General features: G+C 44.6%; 1 protein-coding gene across 9 annotated transcripts in view; it reads right to left on the reverse strand.

The window, feature by feature from the left end:
• Positions 1-7,180: 7,180 nt before the first annotated feature.
• Positions 7,181-17,627, reverse strand: part of PATJ (PATJ crumbs cell polarity complex component) — a 162,758-nt gene continuing 152,311 nt past the window's right edge. For all 9 annotated transcript variants that reach the window (XM_087734682.1, XM_087734680.1, XM_087734676.1 and 6 more), the window contains 4 exons: positions 17,145-17,249; positions 13,588-13,691; positions 11,752-11,875; positions 7,181-9,969 (listed from right to left, as the gene is read on the reverse strand). In XM_087734682.1, coding sequence (XP_087590808.1) covers positions 9,823-9,969; positions 11,752-11,875; positions 13,588-13,691; positions 17,145-17,249 — 480 coding nt within the window. In that variant the 3' untranslated portion in view covers positions 7,181-9,822. The remainder of the gene's footprint in view (positions 9,970-11,751; positions 11,876-13,587; positions 13,692-17,144; positions 17,250-17,627) is intronic.

Here is a 17,627-nt window from a genome sequence, read left to right on the forward strand (position 1 = left end):
ACCTGTGTTTGCTCCTGTGCACGTCCCCATCGCTGCGGTGCTCTCCTGGCGTGAGGCAGCAGGGATGCTCTGACAGACAGACAGACAGACCCCCTGAAAACAAAGGGGGGGGGGGGAAGGAAAGACCTCAGCCCGTGGCAACTGCACATATGTGCATGTCATTAAATCAGTCATTTTTGAGGTGTTTCTTCAGATCAGTGACCCCCTGGGAGGTTCCAGGCCCCAGCTCGCCACACAGACATGGCAGGGTGGGGTTTTTTTTTGCAGAAATTGCCCCAGTTTGTATTCCTGGGTGCTGAGCAGCGAGCACTCGGTGCCAGCGTGAGCACCAGGCCCCAGCTGCAAACAAAAAGAGCCATAATACCATTTTGTGACGATTTTCACTGAGGGTTTCTTTTTTTTCCCACCAGCTCTGAAGCTGCACTTGTGGAGAGGAATTTCACTCTGACTCTCGCTGCTTCCCAGAGGGAGGGGAACTTTCTGACTTCAACATAATAAATGTGGGAGATTTTCTGCTAAGGATCAGGGTGGCTTTGGGAAGCGCCTGCCTCCTCCTGCCTGTGGGATCCCTTGGGATATCGAGCTCACCATAGAGCGATTCAGGGACAGGGCACGTGATTTTTGGGGGTGTGCTGCAGCTCTGCAGCCAGAAAGCATGGACTTTGCTGCCTTCCCCTTGCCTCCCTCTGCGTCCCCCTTTCCCTTACATTCCTGTCCCTGCAGCCCAGGCTGGTTAACGTGTACAACCCCAGAATGTTTATTTTTCTTTCCTTTGCCTCATATTTCCTCTTTTCCCCTCAAACCGTCTCCCCAGGAGGAGCGGCTCCCATGGGGTGACCCCCTGGAGCAGCTCCTCCGCTCATGCGGACCCCGAGGGACCGTGGATGGTTCGACGCTGCCCTTGGCATCTCCCAGTCCCCAGCATCACGCTGTCGAAGCACCGGATGGCACAAAACCAACAGAAAATCATCTGCAGGATCTCGGTGCCACGAAGTGCCCAAAAGCCAGCCTTAATTTATATATTTCGATATCATGGTAGAGATCAAACTAAATATAGGCAAGCAAAAATGCCTCCCCCAGTGCGAGCACTGTACAATACAAATGGAGGCAATTAAGTCACAGCAAGGAAAGAAATTAATCTAATGATTGTTACAGGCTCACCATCTAGGCACTGATTAGCTATGAAGGGAAAGAATGACGAGAAACTCAGCTGAACATGATTTTTCCACTCTCCTTATGGCCATTTCTAGTGTGTCCCTTTCTTTTGCTGCAAGGAGGGGAGCAGGGACTCGACAGTCTCATCTGAAGCACCTCCATGGTCATGGAGAACCATGTCACTCTGCGTAGCCCTTAGCATCCATACTGGGACTGAAAATGGGATGACTTCCAGTGATTCTCTGTTTTTCCCTGTAATTACTGATAACCTTTAGAGAAACCTCTCTGCCACCCAGACGTCATCCCCTAACCCACGCGCACATGAGCCCGTCAGGTGTCCCTGGGGATGCCGGGATTGCACATGCCGGGATTGCCTAGGCGTGATGCTGGACACCGAGTGCTTTGGTGGCAGAACAAGGATGGGAAGGTGGAATGGTGGTGCCAAAGGGGAGATGCCAGAGGAACAACAGCCAGCTCCACCCAAGGTCCATCCTGGGGAGAAAGGGACCCTGAGTGCCTGAAAACATTCAAGGTCAGGTCGGATGCAGCTCTGAGCAACCTGATCTAGCTGAAGATGTCCCTGCCCATTGCAGGGGTGTTGGACTAGATGACCTTTAAAGGTCCCTTCCATCCCAAACCATTCTATGATTCTATGCCCCATGCCTGGAGGCCTCATCCACGGCCGGCAGGCTCCAGCTCTGCAGCAAACGCTGGTTTTGAAGCAACTGTACAACCACATGGTGTGTGATCATGCAGGGGCTGCCCTGGGGCACGGAGCCCTGTGGGAGCCAAGTCCCTGGCCCCCCTGCAGCTGTGTCTGTCCCTGCTTCGCCCCCAGCTCTCCTCTGTGCCCTGGCTGACCCCGCTGGCACCGGACCTGGCCAAAGCCATGTGAGACCCTCTCACCCCAGCCAGCCACCTTCTGTGCGTGGTTTGGTGCCGATACCCACGCCAGAGAAAACACACAAAAGAAACAGCCGGCTGCTTCCCTACTCCTTGCCGAAAACCAGATGATCCTAAATTGTTCCTCCCACTGCTTGCAAGCTGCCAAGGCGCAGGAGCGATGCCTCCCTGGGGGCACCAGGGTTGGAAGGCAATACCCAGAAATTTGAGGGGAGCAGGACACATGGAGACAGGGCCATGCTGTGCCCCCCCCAGCAGGAGGGCCCCTGCAGCCACCCCCGTGCCACCCTGATGTCAGCTGAAAGATATGCAAGGAATGAAAACGCTGGGTCCGTGGCGAAATGTGCGGTCCCTATGATCCAGCAGGCCCGGACAAAAGGCTGCCTTGTGCTCAGCGCCTGCATCTGTGGGGTGGTAAAAACATCACGGGTCTTGTGTGAGGGGTGGTGGGCCTCCAGCTGGGGAAAGGATCGGCAAAGTGGGCTCCATCCCTGCTGCAGGGATGCAGATGGTTCCTCAGCATCGGCTTTAGACCATATGATGCAGAAAAGGGGATGAAATAATTGCAGTAATTTGCTAATATTGTCGAGGCTGCTTTAAATGTTGCAGTTAGCTTTTGTTAAAGGTTAACTCATTTCTTGTGCTGTAAATATCAGGACCCTGCTACCTCCAGCAGGACAGGAACGGGGCCGGGAGCCCTGGGGCGATGTGGGTACACGGAGAGCAGGGCAAGAAATCTCCATCAGCCTCTGAAACAGGGCCATGGCTGCATTCAAAGCGCAAGGAGAGAGAAGACCACCTCGAGCCCGATGTGCACACAGAGCCCCAGGCAACTGCGAACACAACCTCTGCGGTTAATTAAATTAGCAGGCCATTCCCCAGTGGTGGGGACGTGCCTTGGCTCAGCTCCTTAGACATCTGTGGGGATTGCAGCTCCTGTCTGCTGCCTCCCCACGTGGGGTGACGACTGGGTGCTGGGACAAGCCTCTTGAGGCTTAACACTGGGGGAGAGGCAAAACCGATGACTGGCAGCTTTCTTTTTGGGGTCTGTGGGGCCAAGCTGCCCCCCTGACCCCATCCCGTCCCCACAGCTTGGTGTGGAAGGGCCACTCAGCCCCGCTTTCGCCAGGGAGGAGGGCAGTTATCGGCAAGGGTGAGGTGGGCCACGACTTCATTTCCTAGAAATTTCTCATCGTGATACCCAGGTGTCTCCTCCTTTTTGCAGCACGTACCTATTTGCAGAGGAAAAATCCAGCTAGGAGGTTTGGTAGTTTGTCCTTCCCAGAGCATCCTCGGGGCAGCTCCTCCAGCAGGGCCACCAGGCCGGGGCTGAAGGCGGCAGAAATACAATATTTTGTCAATTGCTCCATCTAGTGCCATTTCAGCAGAAAAAGCCGCGGGAGCGCAGCACCAGGAGCCGGTGTGGCGGCGGCGGCGGCTGGGGCCTGCACAGCTTTCTCCGGCTGGTGGCTGTTGCGTTGGGTGAGGATGCGCCAGGTCCCCACCCTGGTCCAGCGCCGGTGACATCCCCTGGCCCAGCGCCGGTGCCATCCATCAGTCAACGGCAGCCGTATGCAGGGGGCTCAGGAACACGCTGCCTCCTGCATATGCTGCTAGGTGGGGTGAAAAGAAGGGTAACAAAAGTACTAAGTGATTTCTTAATATTTGAAAATGCTCATAGGGAATATTACGTTTTCAAGGGCAGATATTTCCCTGTAAGAGTTTATAGTCCCATTTTGAGAAAAATGAGAGAAATATGATAAATGAAGCAAAGGGTCTCGGCCCTGGGTCTGCAAGGTAAAAGCAGATTTCAAAACTCCAGCATGGTGGGCTCAAGCCATCAAGGAGATGAGGACCAGCTGCCAACATGCCACCGAGACCCAGGCGTCACCCAAAGACCAGGGACCATGTACCCCCAGCACGTGCGATCTGCAAGGGGAAAATCTGGCATAGAGGGGATTAAACAACCTGCGGCCAGCAACAGCTCACGATTTATCCTGCACAGGGTAACACCAACATAGACAGCAACCATCACTGTTTGGTACCCCACTTCCCGATTTAAAAAAACAGCAATTTTTTTAAATGTTTGTCCACATAATAATAATTTGTCCAGTTTTATCTGCTCCCCCCCAGTGCAGCAAGTTAACAGGTTTTTGTGAACATCAGGAGTTGCACACTGATTCCTACTTCTCTGGCAGGCGCAGTAAAACACCCAACTAAGAAACAAACCTGTCTCTGACGGGCGTGATCCCACATGCACTTTTCACTGGCTAAAGTTGCTTTCCAGTGAGCAGCTGCAGACCCCAGGCCCATATATCCTCAAGCAGAAATCCTGCAGAGAAACCGGGACAGGAACTGCTGGCAATGCCAGCAAGGGGTTCACCTGTAACGGGAGCTTCTTCAAGCCCAAACACAGCTTAGAGCAAACAACATCCCTGTTGAGAAGGGACTTTTGGCATCACCGTGCTGCAAAACACCATCTCCAGTGCACAAATCCTCCCCGTCTCATAAGGTGAGCACTAATGTAGGCCTTTGCTGAGCAGCATCACTGCTGGGGGATGGATGAGCCCCCCAAACCCCACGACGGGCTGTGCAAGGAGGCATGGGGCTCTTGTGCAGCGTTTAGCCCCACGAGCTGCGATGGGAGGACAGGGAGGCACCGCTGGGGCCCAGCTCGGCCCTGGGGGGTTTGCACACAGCTTCACCAGGCTGTCGGTTCTCGCAGTTGTCTCCTAGGAGTTCCCAGGTGTGGCGTCACGCTCTCACTGTCTCCCATCCGCAGTGAGATTTGTGCTGAGTTTGCATTTTAGGAGCACCATTGCACACAAGTATCCAGAGTCGTCTTTTTCCTTGAATGGAAACAAGTCTGTAAAAAAAGCCCACCTGGCCAAGAGGGGAAAGGAGAGAAGGATAGTGTATTGCTTTTTAGGCGAATTTATTTGCAGCTCCTTTTTTTGCTGCACACAGATAAACCAGAACCTGCAGCAAACAAGCTCCAGGAATGCCAGGAGAAACCGATCTTCTACACTTACGTTTATTTTCAACAGATGTCCTGTCATACCTGCACATCAAAACGTTAAAAAAGAAAAAAAAAAAAAGCCAAGAAAGGGTTTTATGAGACAGAAGAGACTGTTCCCATTCAAAATGAGAAGTAACCCTCCCAAAAAGTACATTTTCTTCAGGAAGAATGAGGCCTTCGAGGACCTCTTCTTTTTTTGGTTTACCTCCTCCTTGTGGCAGCTTGCTGGTGTTTGTAAAAGTGACTGCAGAGTCCTGTCATTTCTGGAGAGAAAAGCTGTTTCCTAGGACATGATGGAAAGGAAAAGCCGAGCTCAGCAGGTCTGCATCCTGCCCGGGGCATCCCAGATGGGAAGCACAGCAGAATAACCCCATGCCAATGCAATTTTAATTGGTACAATTACTTTGATTAGGATGTGATTTTAAATTATAACTGAGCAGTTACAGAGGCATAGCACCTACAGCAGGGGCTGCACTATCAGGAATGAAAAGTTTTTATGCTGCCACTGCATATTTTCCTTTTTGTGTAAGAGTTGGGAATAAACTCTGCTTCAATCCCACCAGACTTGCGAAAGCAGTAGACACCTCAGAGCCTGCCTGGACAAGGCCGGAGGCAAAGTCAAGGTGATCCTTGTTCCTTTTCCATTTGGGATGCTGCAGAACATGGATCTCTGATTTGTTGCCATCCTAAAAGGTCCAGCTATCACAGGATTGTGTGTGTTAGAGAACAAAATGTCCATTGCTGCTAAGAGGAAAAACAACGACCGTGACAGTGTTTAACCAGAATGTAAATACAGCTAAATTATGGATGTAGAAGTTGTGAAACCGTGGAGAAAGATGATAATGGAATTATATATCAATGCTCAGCACAACTGTAAAAACTAATGTTTTATACATGTGTAACGTTAAATTAATTCATTCCAGTTCCTTCAGGCAAAGGTACATTAACTGCTCCATCTCGGCATAATCATATTACCTCAACAGGCTCTATATATTTCATATTTCCAGGGTGGTAATCGCCATTTGATTAATTACAGGGAATTTAGAGGCATTACAGCGATTCCTGATGCAGCAGTGCAATGTGACAGAGTCCCTGCATCCCTCCAGGCTGACCTGCCGTCCGCACCAGCCCACCCTCCACTGCCACAGTTCACGTCGCTGCCTGAGCACCGTCTCAGGCTGCACCCGGCGGGCGCTTTCTGAAGCTCAGTGCTTGGCAGTGGGGATCATGCCTGGACAGATTTTGTTCCCTGGCAAGCTCACATGGCAGGAATGACACAACAACTTACAGCACCTCAATCCCAGCCTTTGGAAGAAGTGTAAACATTGGTGTAACTGGCCCTTTTCTTTGCAGAGTTAGCCAAGAAATGCAAACAGCCCGAAGATGGCTCCAGGTGATGTCAAGGATGTCCTTGACGGTGTCACTGCAAACTGCAGGTTATTCCAGGTCTCTCCAGGTGAGGAAGCTGATGGAGGGACTGTGAACAGTATATGGCCCTTCAAAAAGAAAAGACTCTGACAGCCGAGTCCTCAAACCAAGGCAGGAGAGCCCTTCCCACCAGTACATGAGAGTTGAAACGGTAGTGAGTGGCACCTCCGAAGGGTTGCGAGATGTTTACAGCATAGATGTTCCTCCTGCAAGCACACTTTGTGCTGACTTTACTCCTGGGACAATACTGGTCGCTCAGTGCCTTTGTATTCATTCCCTTTTTTCTCTCCCCTGATTTTGCTGCCTGTGCACCAGATCCTTGGTTTCTCAACCGAGCCATTTTTGTTGGTGTTCCCCTGATTCCAATCTGCTTACCAGGCTAGAGCCACCTAGATGGGCAGCTATAGCTTTCTGATGGAGGGCAGATGTGCAAGGGATGGTTCCCTGTGACCGTCTCACTCGGGAGCAATCCTGCTACCTGGGCGCAGAGCCTTGGCTGGCTGTCACCACAGCCTGCTGTCACCACAGTCTTCCTTCACTCCTACAGCAGCCACCACTCCTGCTCCCTGAGAAGGGCAACCATGAGCCCTATTTGGAATAGCAAACAGACATCTCAGGCAATAGATTTTAACAGTGACTTTAAAAAAAAAAAAAAAAAAGCACAACTACTTATGTAACTGAGCTTTATTTAGAATCTTTGAAGTCATAAAATGTCTCATTTTACTGATATACGTAAACATACAATCAGGAGGTTTAATTGCTTTTTCCCTTGCACAGAAATAAAGTTTTAAACAAACCAGAACACCTCAACCCAGACAAGCGTAATGCAAATTTAATTATCTAACTTGGTCCTGTACATACAGCACACGCTTCTCCGCATGGTCACTGGTTTATCAATTAGTTGTAATATAATTTTTGGCAGTAATATATTCAACACACAAAGTGCAAATTACAAGAAGCAGAAAATGTTCTCTCTCATTCTGAGCAAAGAGAAGTGCAAAATATCTCAGCCCATAAATTCTATTCTTTATGTATACGAACAGTATGTGCATAATAGGCTAATAAATAGCCATGTAAAACTTCATAGATTAAGTGTGGCAACATCTTAAAGTAGGAATGCAACGGTTATAAAAACATAGTCAGACAGAGGAATCATTACATTTTGTTCATAAATTCCATACAATATTTCTGAGGGTACCTCTTCACTTTTCACCTACCTGTCTTTAACTTCTGCATACCTTGGATACTTTTGCAGCCAAAGGCAGTTTGTTAAAAATTCTCCAATTTGCTACATCTGGACATATTTCTGTGTGTCTACAATCAAGGTTCCACTAACACTTTACTTGGCAAATTAAATAGTACAGTGGGAACCCATTGAAAACGTGAAATCTCTTCCAGGCACTATTAACGGAATACCCACTAATGGTTCCAGCAGGCTAAATGCACTTTGTGATTACCTAAAGTTAAAGAAAACTTTTCAATGAAATAAGGAAAACCGTTTCAACGAGAGCTAGTGACAGCTTGCTTGTTTCAGTGTAGTTAATCTCGCTTCAGTACCTATTCTTTTATGTAAAATGGGGGAATACCCACTCAAGCTAAAACATACCGAATGCAGTACTTTTAACACAAACCCAGTTATTACAGATTTTGAATCCTCTTTCCATTTAATTCCAGGGATTTTTCACATAAAATGAGCAGCCAATTTTGACCCCCACCCCCTTTCATTTCTCCCAGCTACATCATCATTATAAATTATACCAAATAGTCCAAATCAGACTGGGCTGCTTCCTCTAAGACCCTACTGTTCCTCTGGATAGGAAGATTAAACCACAATGACTTGCATTGCCATTAATCTGCCTGCCAAATGAATTTGCTAAATCACTAAGGCCACGGTCATATAATCACTGCAGGAATGGCTGTGACACGTAACGAAGTTGCTAACTTTTGGCTGAACATTCCTGCATCCCACCTCCGCTGCGCAGAGTGGCACAGGCCTTGGGAAGGCTCCTCGTGGGCTTCAGCACGCTCTCACCTGGCTTAGCTTAAACCAAAAAAATAGTCGGTTACTTCGACTGAGCTGTCCGACTCACCCGTGGGGGCTGAGGAACCCCCTTCCGCATGCTCTGCCCTGGGGAGGATGGGCACAGCAGCCAGCCTCGGGAGAACATCATCTTAAACTGCGGCAGCAGTCTTCTGCAGCGATCATCTCACCACTGCCTGGTATTATTTGGTATTATCCAAAATTGAACTCCAGCAGCCTCGAGAGAGAAGCATCCTCTGCGATCCATGAAAGCCTCTTCCTGCACTATCTGATCCTGGGGAGACTCTTGGAAATGTAAAACAGTTTGCTGGTTTGGATTAACTTCATCTGTCCTTAAAGACAACGTGCAGAGGGACTGCTCACCATCATTACTAGAATTACAGGATCACATTGCCGAAGCAAACTTTTGTCTTCATTAAAGTTTCAGGATGAACAATTATGCTGCAACTTGGCACAACATGCCTGGCATATATCAGCGCATTTCTTCTTCTTTAAAAATATAATTAGAATAGAATGAGATAAGTTGTTGTTGTTCATGCTGCCTAAGTATCTGAAAAGGCTCAAACATTTTAAAAGCCTAAAAAAATAAATTTCCCTCTCTCCTAGTTTATTTTTCATGCTAAAGGCTGCAAATTGACACATCACAGTAATTACCTCTGACTAACTTCCATAGACCTACCCAAAGAGATAAACATGAGAAGTTCACATTTGACTATCAGACTTACTGTGCCGAGCACAAATAATTTCCCAGAGGAGAATTTGATATTTCATCATTTGGAACAGTGGTAATTTAATTACATTGCTAATGTTTTCTGGCGTACTTGAAAGGACAATTAGCATAAGTAAATCATGAGTGAGATGACAAGTCACTCGGCATTTATTTCTGCTCATCAGATGAGATCAGTTGATGATCTAAATTCTCTTTTGTGTGTGAATTGATTCCAGGTTCAGCAGTTGTAACTGGGGTTCAGACTAGTGGGGATAAACCGATGTATAAATAAAGTAAAATGGATATTGTTCTTTGAAGTTTCTTAATTAAACTTGTCCAGAGAAACCTCAAAAGCCACCAGAAGTAGGGGAGGATGGGGAGAAAGGCTGATAAATGTGGAAGGCTAAATGAAGCTCGAGACGCACACTACCCTTTCTGGCAATAGGGTGAACACTGATTCATTTTTGCCAGGGTTTGCTTTACATCCTGCTCAGGGATGAACAGTATTATTATAGCTCTACTGATGTTCTAAAATAATTGTATTTATCTCCGCAAGCGCAATGACATTCATGATAACACCGTTAATGTTACAGTTCCTTTCTGGCGCTTCAGAATAGCTACAGCTTGCTCATGAGTAACACCTTCCAAAGCTTCCCCATTAACTGCTAAAATCTGATCACCACGCTTCAGTCTGCCATCGTCCGCAGCTGCTCCCTGCAAATGGCAAAGCAAGTCATTAGTGGCTGGTAGCATGGAGCCCTCCTGCCTCTCATAATGCTGATGGATGAAATGAGGAGGGATGCAGCACTGGAAATCCCACCATAACGGGGTGGGGAACATGGGAAATGACAGTGCTGAAGTCTCCCTGAGTGCTTCAACCACTGCCCATTGCTCACCCTGCTTACCCAACCTTGTAATGTGTGGGGCAGTGCGGGCAGGTGATACACCCCTGGGAATAAGAGAATCCCTGAAAAAACTGCAGTGTAAAGACTGGTTCTGGCTTTTATGATTATGGAGAGGCTTGTTAAAGCAGCATTGAAATGTACTCCACACCCAGTGCTGAGAAATGGGTTAAAATGTGGGAAGGGAGAGGGACGCACAGCTCACGCAGCAGAACAGCCTGGACACTGCCCCAAGCCCCGGACAGAGCCGGGCTTCATTGAAGGTCCTGAGAAGCTCCGACAGAGCTTTAGAAATGGCTGTTCTCCTCCAGAGGCCTCAGTGTAGCTCTTTTATCTAAATCCTGAGCCCTGCCCTGCCCAGAGGTCGGCTCATGGTGTCTGTTTCTCCTCCATGGCCCCACCAGTGACTGCAGTGTATTCTAGCTTCGATTTAGGGTTTCTCAGCTGTGCTCACATCTGGAAACTTGTAAATCTCAGTGTCAGTTTAAAGACACAATATCTTCCCATTTTAATAATTGAAAATTGTAAAAAGACCAGATAATTTATGGTTTGAGCCCCGGAATCGCAGAAGCAGAGGAGACACGACTTCTACTCTACCTTCAGATGAAGTTTTCTTAATTATGTCATCTAACCTGCCAGAAGTGCTGACACGAGTGACAGCAAGTAGGCACAGGACAAAAAACTGTGTGTAACTGACTTCAAGGTTACTTTATGTAAAGTATTCCTAATTCCCACTGTTTTTCTTTCCCCCCCATTTCCAAAACTCCCTTCACATGGCCATGCCTGACATATCTTGCTGGCCCATGCTGAGCACACTGTCAGCAAGGGGATGGCTGGGATAAGGGGCACTTCGCCATCTGTACCAGTGGCTGTCTGCCTCGAGTCTGTGCTGTACTGTGTTTCTTCCTCAGCCTCGGTGGACAGAGCCACTGCTGTACCTGACTGGGACCCTCAAGTCCTCCCCTGACACTCAGGGTTGGGGTCAGAGATGGGCTGAGACAGCCGTGCTGTGAGCGGCTCCAGCACATGGGAGTGGAGTACTCATGGAGAGGCATGAGAAAGAAGCTGGAAGCAAGGGAGAATAACTAAAGCCAGGACCGATGTGTAAACCAATTCATTATCAAGCCACAGGGTATGGTGTTTTTGTCTTTCAGTGTTTTTTCTCATTGAGGTGACTATCTGAGCACAGGAGCTTATTGCTGGTTTTGCAGCTGAAGCTCAGCCACAAAGATCCAGCATCTGTGCAACTGTCTCTTCTCCTGTACAGTGGGAAAGTGATGCCTCCATACCTCTTGGAAGGCATTTTGAGATTTACAGATATAAAACTGCCTTATAAATATTTTAATGTATAAAACCAAGTTTCCCAAGTACACAGAGCAATTTTGCTGAGATAAAGTATCTTGTTTCAGCCATCAGTAATGTGAAATATAAACTGAGAAACTGGCTGTGAGTTCTGGGTCCACTTATTCACATCAATGTACGTAAACAGTACATTTTGCTTTCTACTACATAATATATTATCCAAGCCAAATCTTAGGTACATTTTTAAAGATAATACAGAAAAAGGAAGGAAAAAAAAAAAAAAAAAAGATACCTTGGCAAATATAGTCTTGACATAAATGGGCAGGTCTCCATGGGGACTTCCATACCCCCCTACAATACTAAATCCCAGTCCATCAGAACCTTTCTCCAAAGTAATAATCTTAGGCTGAGGTGCTCTGAAAACACAATAAATATCACTTAGAATAGCAATGTCTGTCTCTAGGGACTTTATGCAGAAGGAACACTTACAGAGGTATTTATCTATCAAGAAGTTTTTCATACAGTCACAAACCATGACTCTTGTCCTTGCGCTGCAATACACTCCTGCGCAGCCTGGAGTTCAAACGCTGTTCAGTGTACTTCAGCTTCTCACTTTGAAAATACTTATTCTTAATAAAAGCTCAACAAGAGCACTTATCTCTGATGCAGAAGTGAGACGCCCCTCATCTGCAGTCGCTGCATGTACGTAAAGGAGAGTTTGCTTTCTTACCAGCCAAGCTGTCATCTTTAGTCCGCGTAAGTGGCAACTGCAACAATTTCCTTACAGCATAATTTTACTTTATGCGTTCAGAGGAATGAGTCTAATAGACAGGGTGCAGCCAGGAACACTTGTGTTTATAGTCTCAGCTCCTCTGCAGGCTCTTTGGGCTGTTTTCTAACCACCTATATTTGACCTACATCCCTGTGCCTCGTAACCCCAGAGGCTGACTCGCAAGAACCCCTCACTCAGTGCATAGCTTAGACTCTGAACTGCTCTTCAGGGGCTTTTACTGTCTACATTGAGCAAAGGAAGATTTTTGGTGGAATTTAGAGCACTCATATGTATATGTTCATCTGAAATTTGAAAAAGTAATTTCTGCATATTTAGAAAAAACTATTGTGGACAAAAGCTGTTTGACATCTTCCACCTATATAAAGGTGTAGTCTATGATGACTATCTAGCCATTTCTTGAGGACAGAATGCATGCATATGCCTACCTAAATCTGCTTCATATTTTCACATTCAAATTTCCTTACTATTTTGATATGAAAAGAAAATACAAATCCTTTTGTGAAGTAAGCAATTCTCCTTTGAGAGCAGCAATAAAAACAGTATCTCACATTGTAAGACTAGAGAATGCAGCATAAATAGCTTAACTTTTATACTAAAAAACCCCTGAGGTAGGGCAGCAACTTGCATCTCAGCTTCTTAAAATAAATATAATGAATCAAAGAATGAAAATGAAGAACATAATGAAGCTCATGAACCAAAATGAAGATCAAATGAATTTCAAAATGATAACTGGAATGCTATAAGCTGCCCTAAAAAGCACACGATGGAGAATGATGCATGGCCATGGGAAGGCTAGATCTCTAACTTTCATCACCATACAGAAGTGCTGTAAGTAGAAAATTTTTTAATCAGATTTTTTCAAATTGTAAAGCTAAAAAGATTAAAAAGACAAAGAAAGTTCTGGGATGTGTTTTGAAACATTTCTCTCTGATACCAGGCTTTTTAACACCTCTTGCCTTAGTCTGCCAATCACAAGTTATTTCAAATTGCTACAGTCATAACTCCTTTGAGGCAAGGAAGCCAACAGACAAGGGCAGAACTATCATGTCAGCATAACACATTAGAAAAGAAAGGAGATTTTGGGTTTTTTTTTTTTACATGTCCAGAACTAGTGCTTGGAAACACATTTTGTGCTTATTTACTCAAGCAATTTCTGACACCAGGTGAAGATGGACTCGAGTCCGTAATCAGCTTGGAGGTCACAGTTACTATTTTAAAGGTGATGGAAAATTAGAGAGAAAAGCAATGGGAGAGACCTCCTTCACCAGCCTAGGCTTTTCCCTTGCATGGGGCATAGAAATCCACCTCAGTTATGCAGACTAAGTACAAACTTACTCGGGATCTTCAGAAGGATGCTCAGAAGAAGAGTTAAGGTTGCATCCCGCAGACATGCTCTCCAGCTGGGTAGCAATGGCACTGATGTTGGTATCAGCCACAACCTAAACAGAAGGATGCAATGAAGTATTATGTGTGTTCACTTAATACGAAAGACATCTTGGCTAATTATGTAGAAAATAGCCGATACATAAGGAAAATCAATTGTTGATTTGTTTTTCAAGCAAATTTCAAATACAAGTCCTACTCTCTTAAATTTCCTACTAATTCAATACTTTCAAATAATAGAGTTAATAGTAGCCACCTTTCTGGAGGTTAAATGCAAACTTTGCTCTGAAGCTTTCTCTTGCCTTTACGTGACTATCACTCAGATGCTGAGCAGAGGGCAACTGTTTCTGGATAATCCAGAGAAAGAGGTTACTTCGTCAAGGAAACAGGTACATCTCAGACTGAACAAAAGGTGTCCAGGATTGGGCTTGAAAGTAAAGGTCTCCCACAGAAAGCACCTTAGCCTTTAATAAAATACAGAGATCTAAGGGTCTTTTGGACTATGGGGCAAAGCCCCTGAAATACCTTAGATTGGTTTGTTCACCGAGTGGGGAAGAAATTAATCCTTAGTTTCAACTTTTCTGCAATTTCCAGCATGAATCTAACAAACTGGATTCTTAAATTTCCCTATTCTACCTCCTGTATTATTCTGAAACAATCATGAATTACCACCACACTGTAATTAATAGAGTTAATGACATTTTGACAGGTTGTGGGGCAGCAAACTTGCTCAGGCTTTTTAAAGCAACTATGTCAATGTTGTATAGGGTAGTTACAAATATGACTATGGCCATACTGAGAAAACAGTTACTTGCACGCTGAAGTCTGGGATTCGCTGTTCACAGGGGTTTAGCCTCATAAGGATAAAAGCCTGTAGCTTGCAGGCCCAGTGGGATTTATTAAACACAAAGTGTCAATGCCCACTCTAGCTTTTTTTTTTTAACCTTCCACTGCATGCTAATGTTCTATTCTTAGCTTTTTTTCTGGAAAAAAATTGAGGAAACCTCTGTGAAGTGTTTTGGATTTTAAGTATTCACAGCTGAAAGGGCATCAGTTTCCTAACAACTACATGCCGTGGTTATCCCCTAACTCCATCTCCTTCTGATGAGATATTCTTCTCTGCTTGACATTTACTGTACAGTGCAGGATCTCAGCTCAGAGACAATGAGAAATACGCAGTAAGTATATTTTCAATATTTCCTCTAGCTATCTATGGCCTTATTTTATCAAAATTAACAGGTACTTTTTCCACTCCTTGCTGTGAACATGGCTTAAGGGAAACATACCTTTTCAAAATAAAAAATCCATTAAAGAAATCCCCCGTTTCAAATGAATGCTCACAATTCTTCCACAACAATATTTCCCTCTTTCTAATCACTTGGAGCCAAGAGGGTGGTAGCATTTTCTAGGAAGGAAGATTAGTTCTCATGCAAATTTTGCATCCCAGGACTCAGGTTCTCGGATGCCCTAAATGAAGGGGTCCAGCAGACAAGATAGCTGCACCTGGCTCAGCCAGCAAAGACACTGTTAAGTTTTCCTTCCTGTTGCAGTAGGGGAAAGAGTGCCAACCAGTATTTGTTGTATTTTGTTGTTAAATAAAATGAGGGCAAAATAAATCTGTATTCAAAAATCTTCAGTTGGCAGTAAGAACGTATCAGAGTTCAACAACCTTGTAAAAAAGCTTCCCCTTATCTCATTACTACACCTGCAGAAAAGAAATTAAATTAAACCAAAGCATCAAAACAGCCGAAAGGGATGATTGTTCCCCTGAGACCCTAATCTCCCATTTGCAAACAGCATTTGCAAACTCCTTTACCATCCTTCCCAGGACATACTGATAATAAGCCTTTCCACACCACTGAATGCAATTATCTGACCTTTCAAAGCAGTTTGCCATGAAGTGGTCTAACCTGATAATAAATAGAATTACTTAATGACACATCAGTCATGATTATCACAGCGATAGGATTATTCCATTTAGATTGTTTTAATACAAAAAAGCAGTCCGGTGACTGAGAAGTACCTGCAGTTAGCATGTAAGGTAACCGTATCACCATGCTTATGGCAGGACTTCAACACTACTCCCTGCTGGTATTAAAATATAACATCCCACCTTCACATAGCAGATTTTTTAATAGAGGAAAATAGACTCTATTCTATCAGAATAAGCCTGTATCATCTGTAAAAAGTATTAAGCCCGTTTTAGGCTAGACAGCAAAAATGTGGAAGAAAACCTGTCAACTGACAAACCCAAAGACATTTCTAGAAGAACCTCTTTGTTTATGCGAGCGACCAACTGACAGCATGCTTCATCAGGAATATTTTTAAATACATGATGAGGTGGAATACGCGGTATTACAGCTTTCAAGATTAGCAATTTTGGGTTCTGCAGCAAGCTTTCATTTTCTATTCAGGGTATACTGTTGACATGAAAAGTGAAATTACTCAATGTTAGTAACAATATGATAACTATAATTTAACAGAAAATCCTCAGCTGGTGTATATCTGTGTATTTCCTTTGACTTCAATGGAACTACACAAATACACCATCTGCTCTGGAACTGGCTCATCACTTAACAGGTCAGCAGTTCACGGACACACAAAACAAAGAACAAGCAAGTCTAAAACTAAGTTTATTATCATTTCATTTCCTTTTTTTTTCTTCCCCCCCCCCCCCTTTTTATAGTCACTTGTGTTGTAATGCAAGCAAGAAGCTTAAGAAAAATCTCTCAAGCTGCGTTCCAATCCGATATGCTGTGATGATACAGAAAATTAGAGTAGATTTTAGTGGTACGTCTTAAGTTTGTTTTCCAATTGTTACAACAATTCTGCAAATGAGTAGTATTTTGAATTCTCTCTGGCAAGTATTTTTCCCATTTCTTTGTGTAAACATAAAAATAAACTAAAGATGAATATACTGGCAAGCAGCAATTAGAACCAAAGTGGCAGAACATGTCTTCCTTTTAGCTAGCATACAAACGTGGCGATGATAACACTGTTTTCTCTCTTGAGTGTTATTATTCATTACCTGTAGAATAATCAATTCTAGGCAGCACTGTCTTAATGATGATGCTATTATTTTTACTAAATGCTGCTAGCATTTCTTTCTTCTCCCCCTTTCAAGAACAAGGAAATTAACACTGTGGGCAGTTTGGTCACAGTCTAGTTACATGCACGCACACATACACACATACATAATTTTCTTGTTCCTAGTTAACTTCAAATTAAAAAAAAAACTTGGAAGCTTGTTGATTTATCATGTGTAGCAACAAGTTATTTTGTTCTCTTTGTTACGCTTTTATATAATCATGCTCACAGCCTGTATGAGTGGCAATAAAGAATTTTTGAATGAAAATTATTTCTTGCTTTCATTCTGTGTAATTCCCATCAGCAAGCACCCTGCAATTCTGTGATGCCTTGTGCCAGTGATGCTTAGGTTTGGTTTTTTTTTTTCCCCGAATGCCATTTATCTACCCTCATGCAGCTGCATGTTCAATTTATCACCATACCTGCAGGATAATGCTCCCATAAGCATTCTTTAGTAGATTAACCGCATCTGCATGAGACAGCCCATCCAAAGGTTGCCCATTAATACTGACAATCCGATCTCCAACCTAAAAGTACAACAGTAATGGAAAATTACTAGCATTAGGGAAAATTAAAATTAAGAATGCTTAAAATTCCTCGTGAACTTGGCACTGCACAGTCATGCTTCTCTTTTGCAGGATCCCTTTTGTGAGAATTCTTCATTGCTAGTGATCATTTACCATTCTTCAGAACAAATACAATACAGATTTTTTTTAAAATAACAATGTGATCAGAGAGACAAAGACGGCTGTATTTTACTATTTCCATTTGCAAGCAGACAGAGTAAGATTTTCACTACTGTCCTCCCATCCAGAAAGGATTAATTTGTGTCCATATGTGCAGACAAGTTTCATATTCTTATAGACTATGTATGCACATGCTGAATACAGTATAGAAAAGCAGGC

Source organism: Nipponia nippon, unplaced genomic scaffold (assembly GCF_047370975.1).
Source record: "Nipponia nippon isolate SJK-2023a ecotype South Korea unplaced genomic scaffold, ASM4737097v1 scaffold_5, whole genome shotgun sequence".
Classification (NCBI taxonomy): Eukaryota; Metazoa; Chordata; class Aves; order Pelecaniformes; family Threskiornithidae; genus Nipponia; species Nipponia nippon.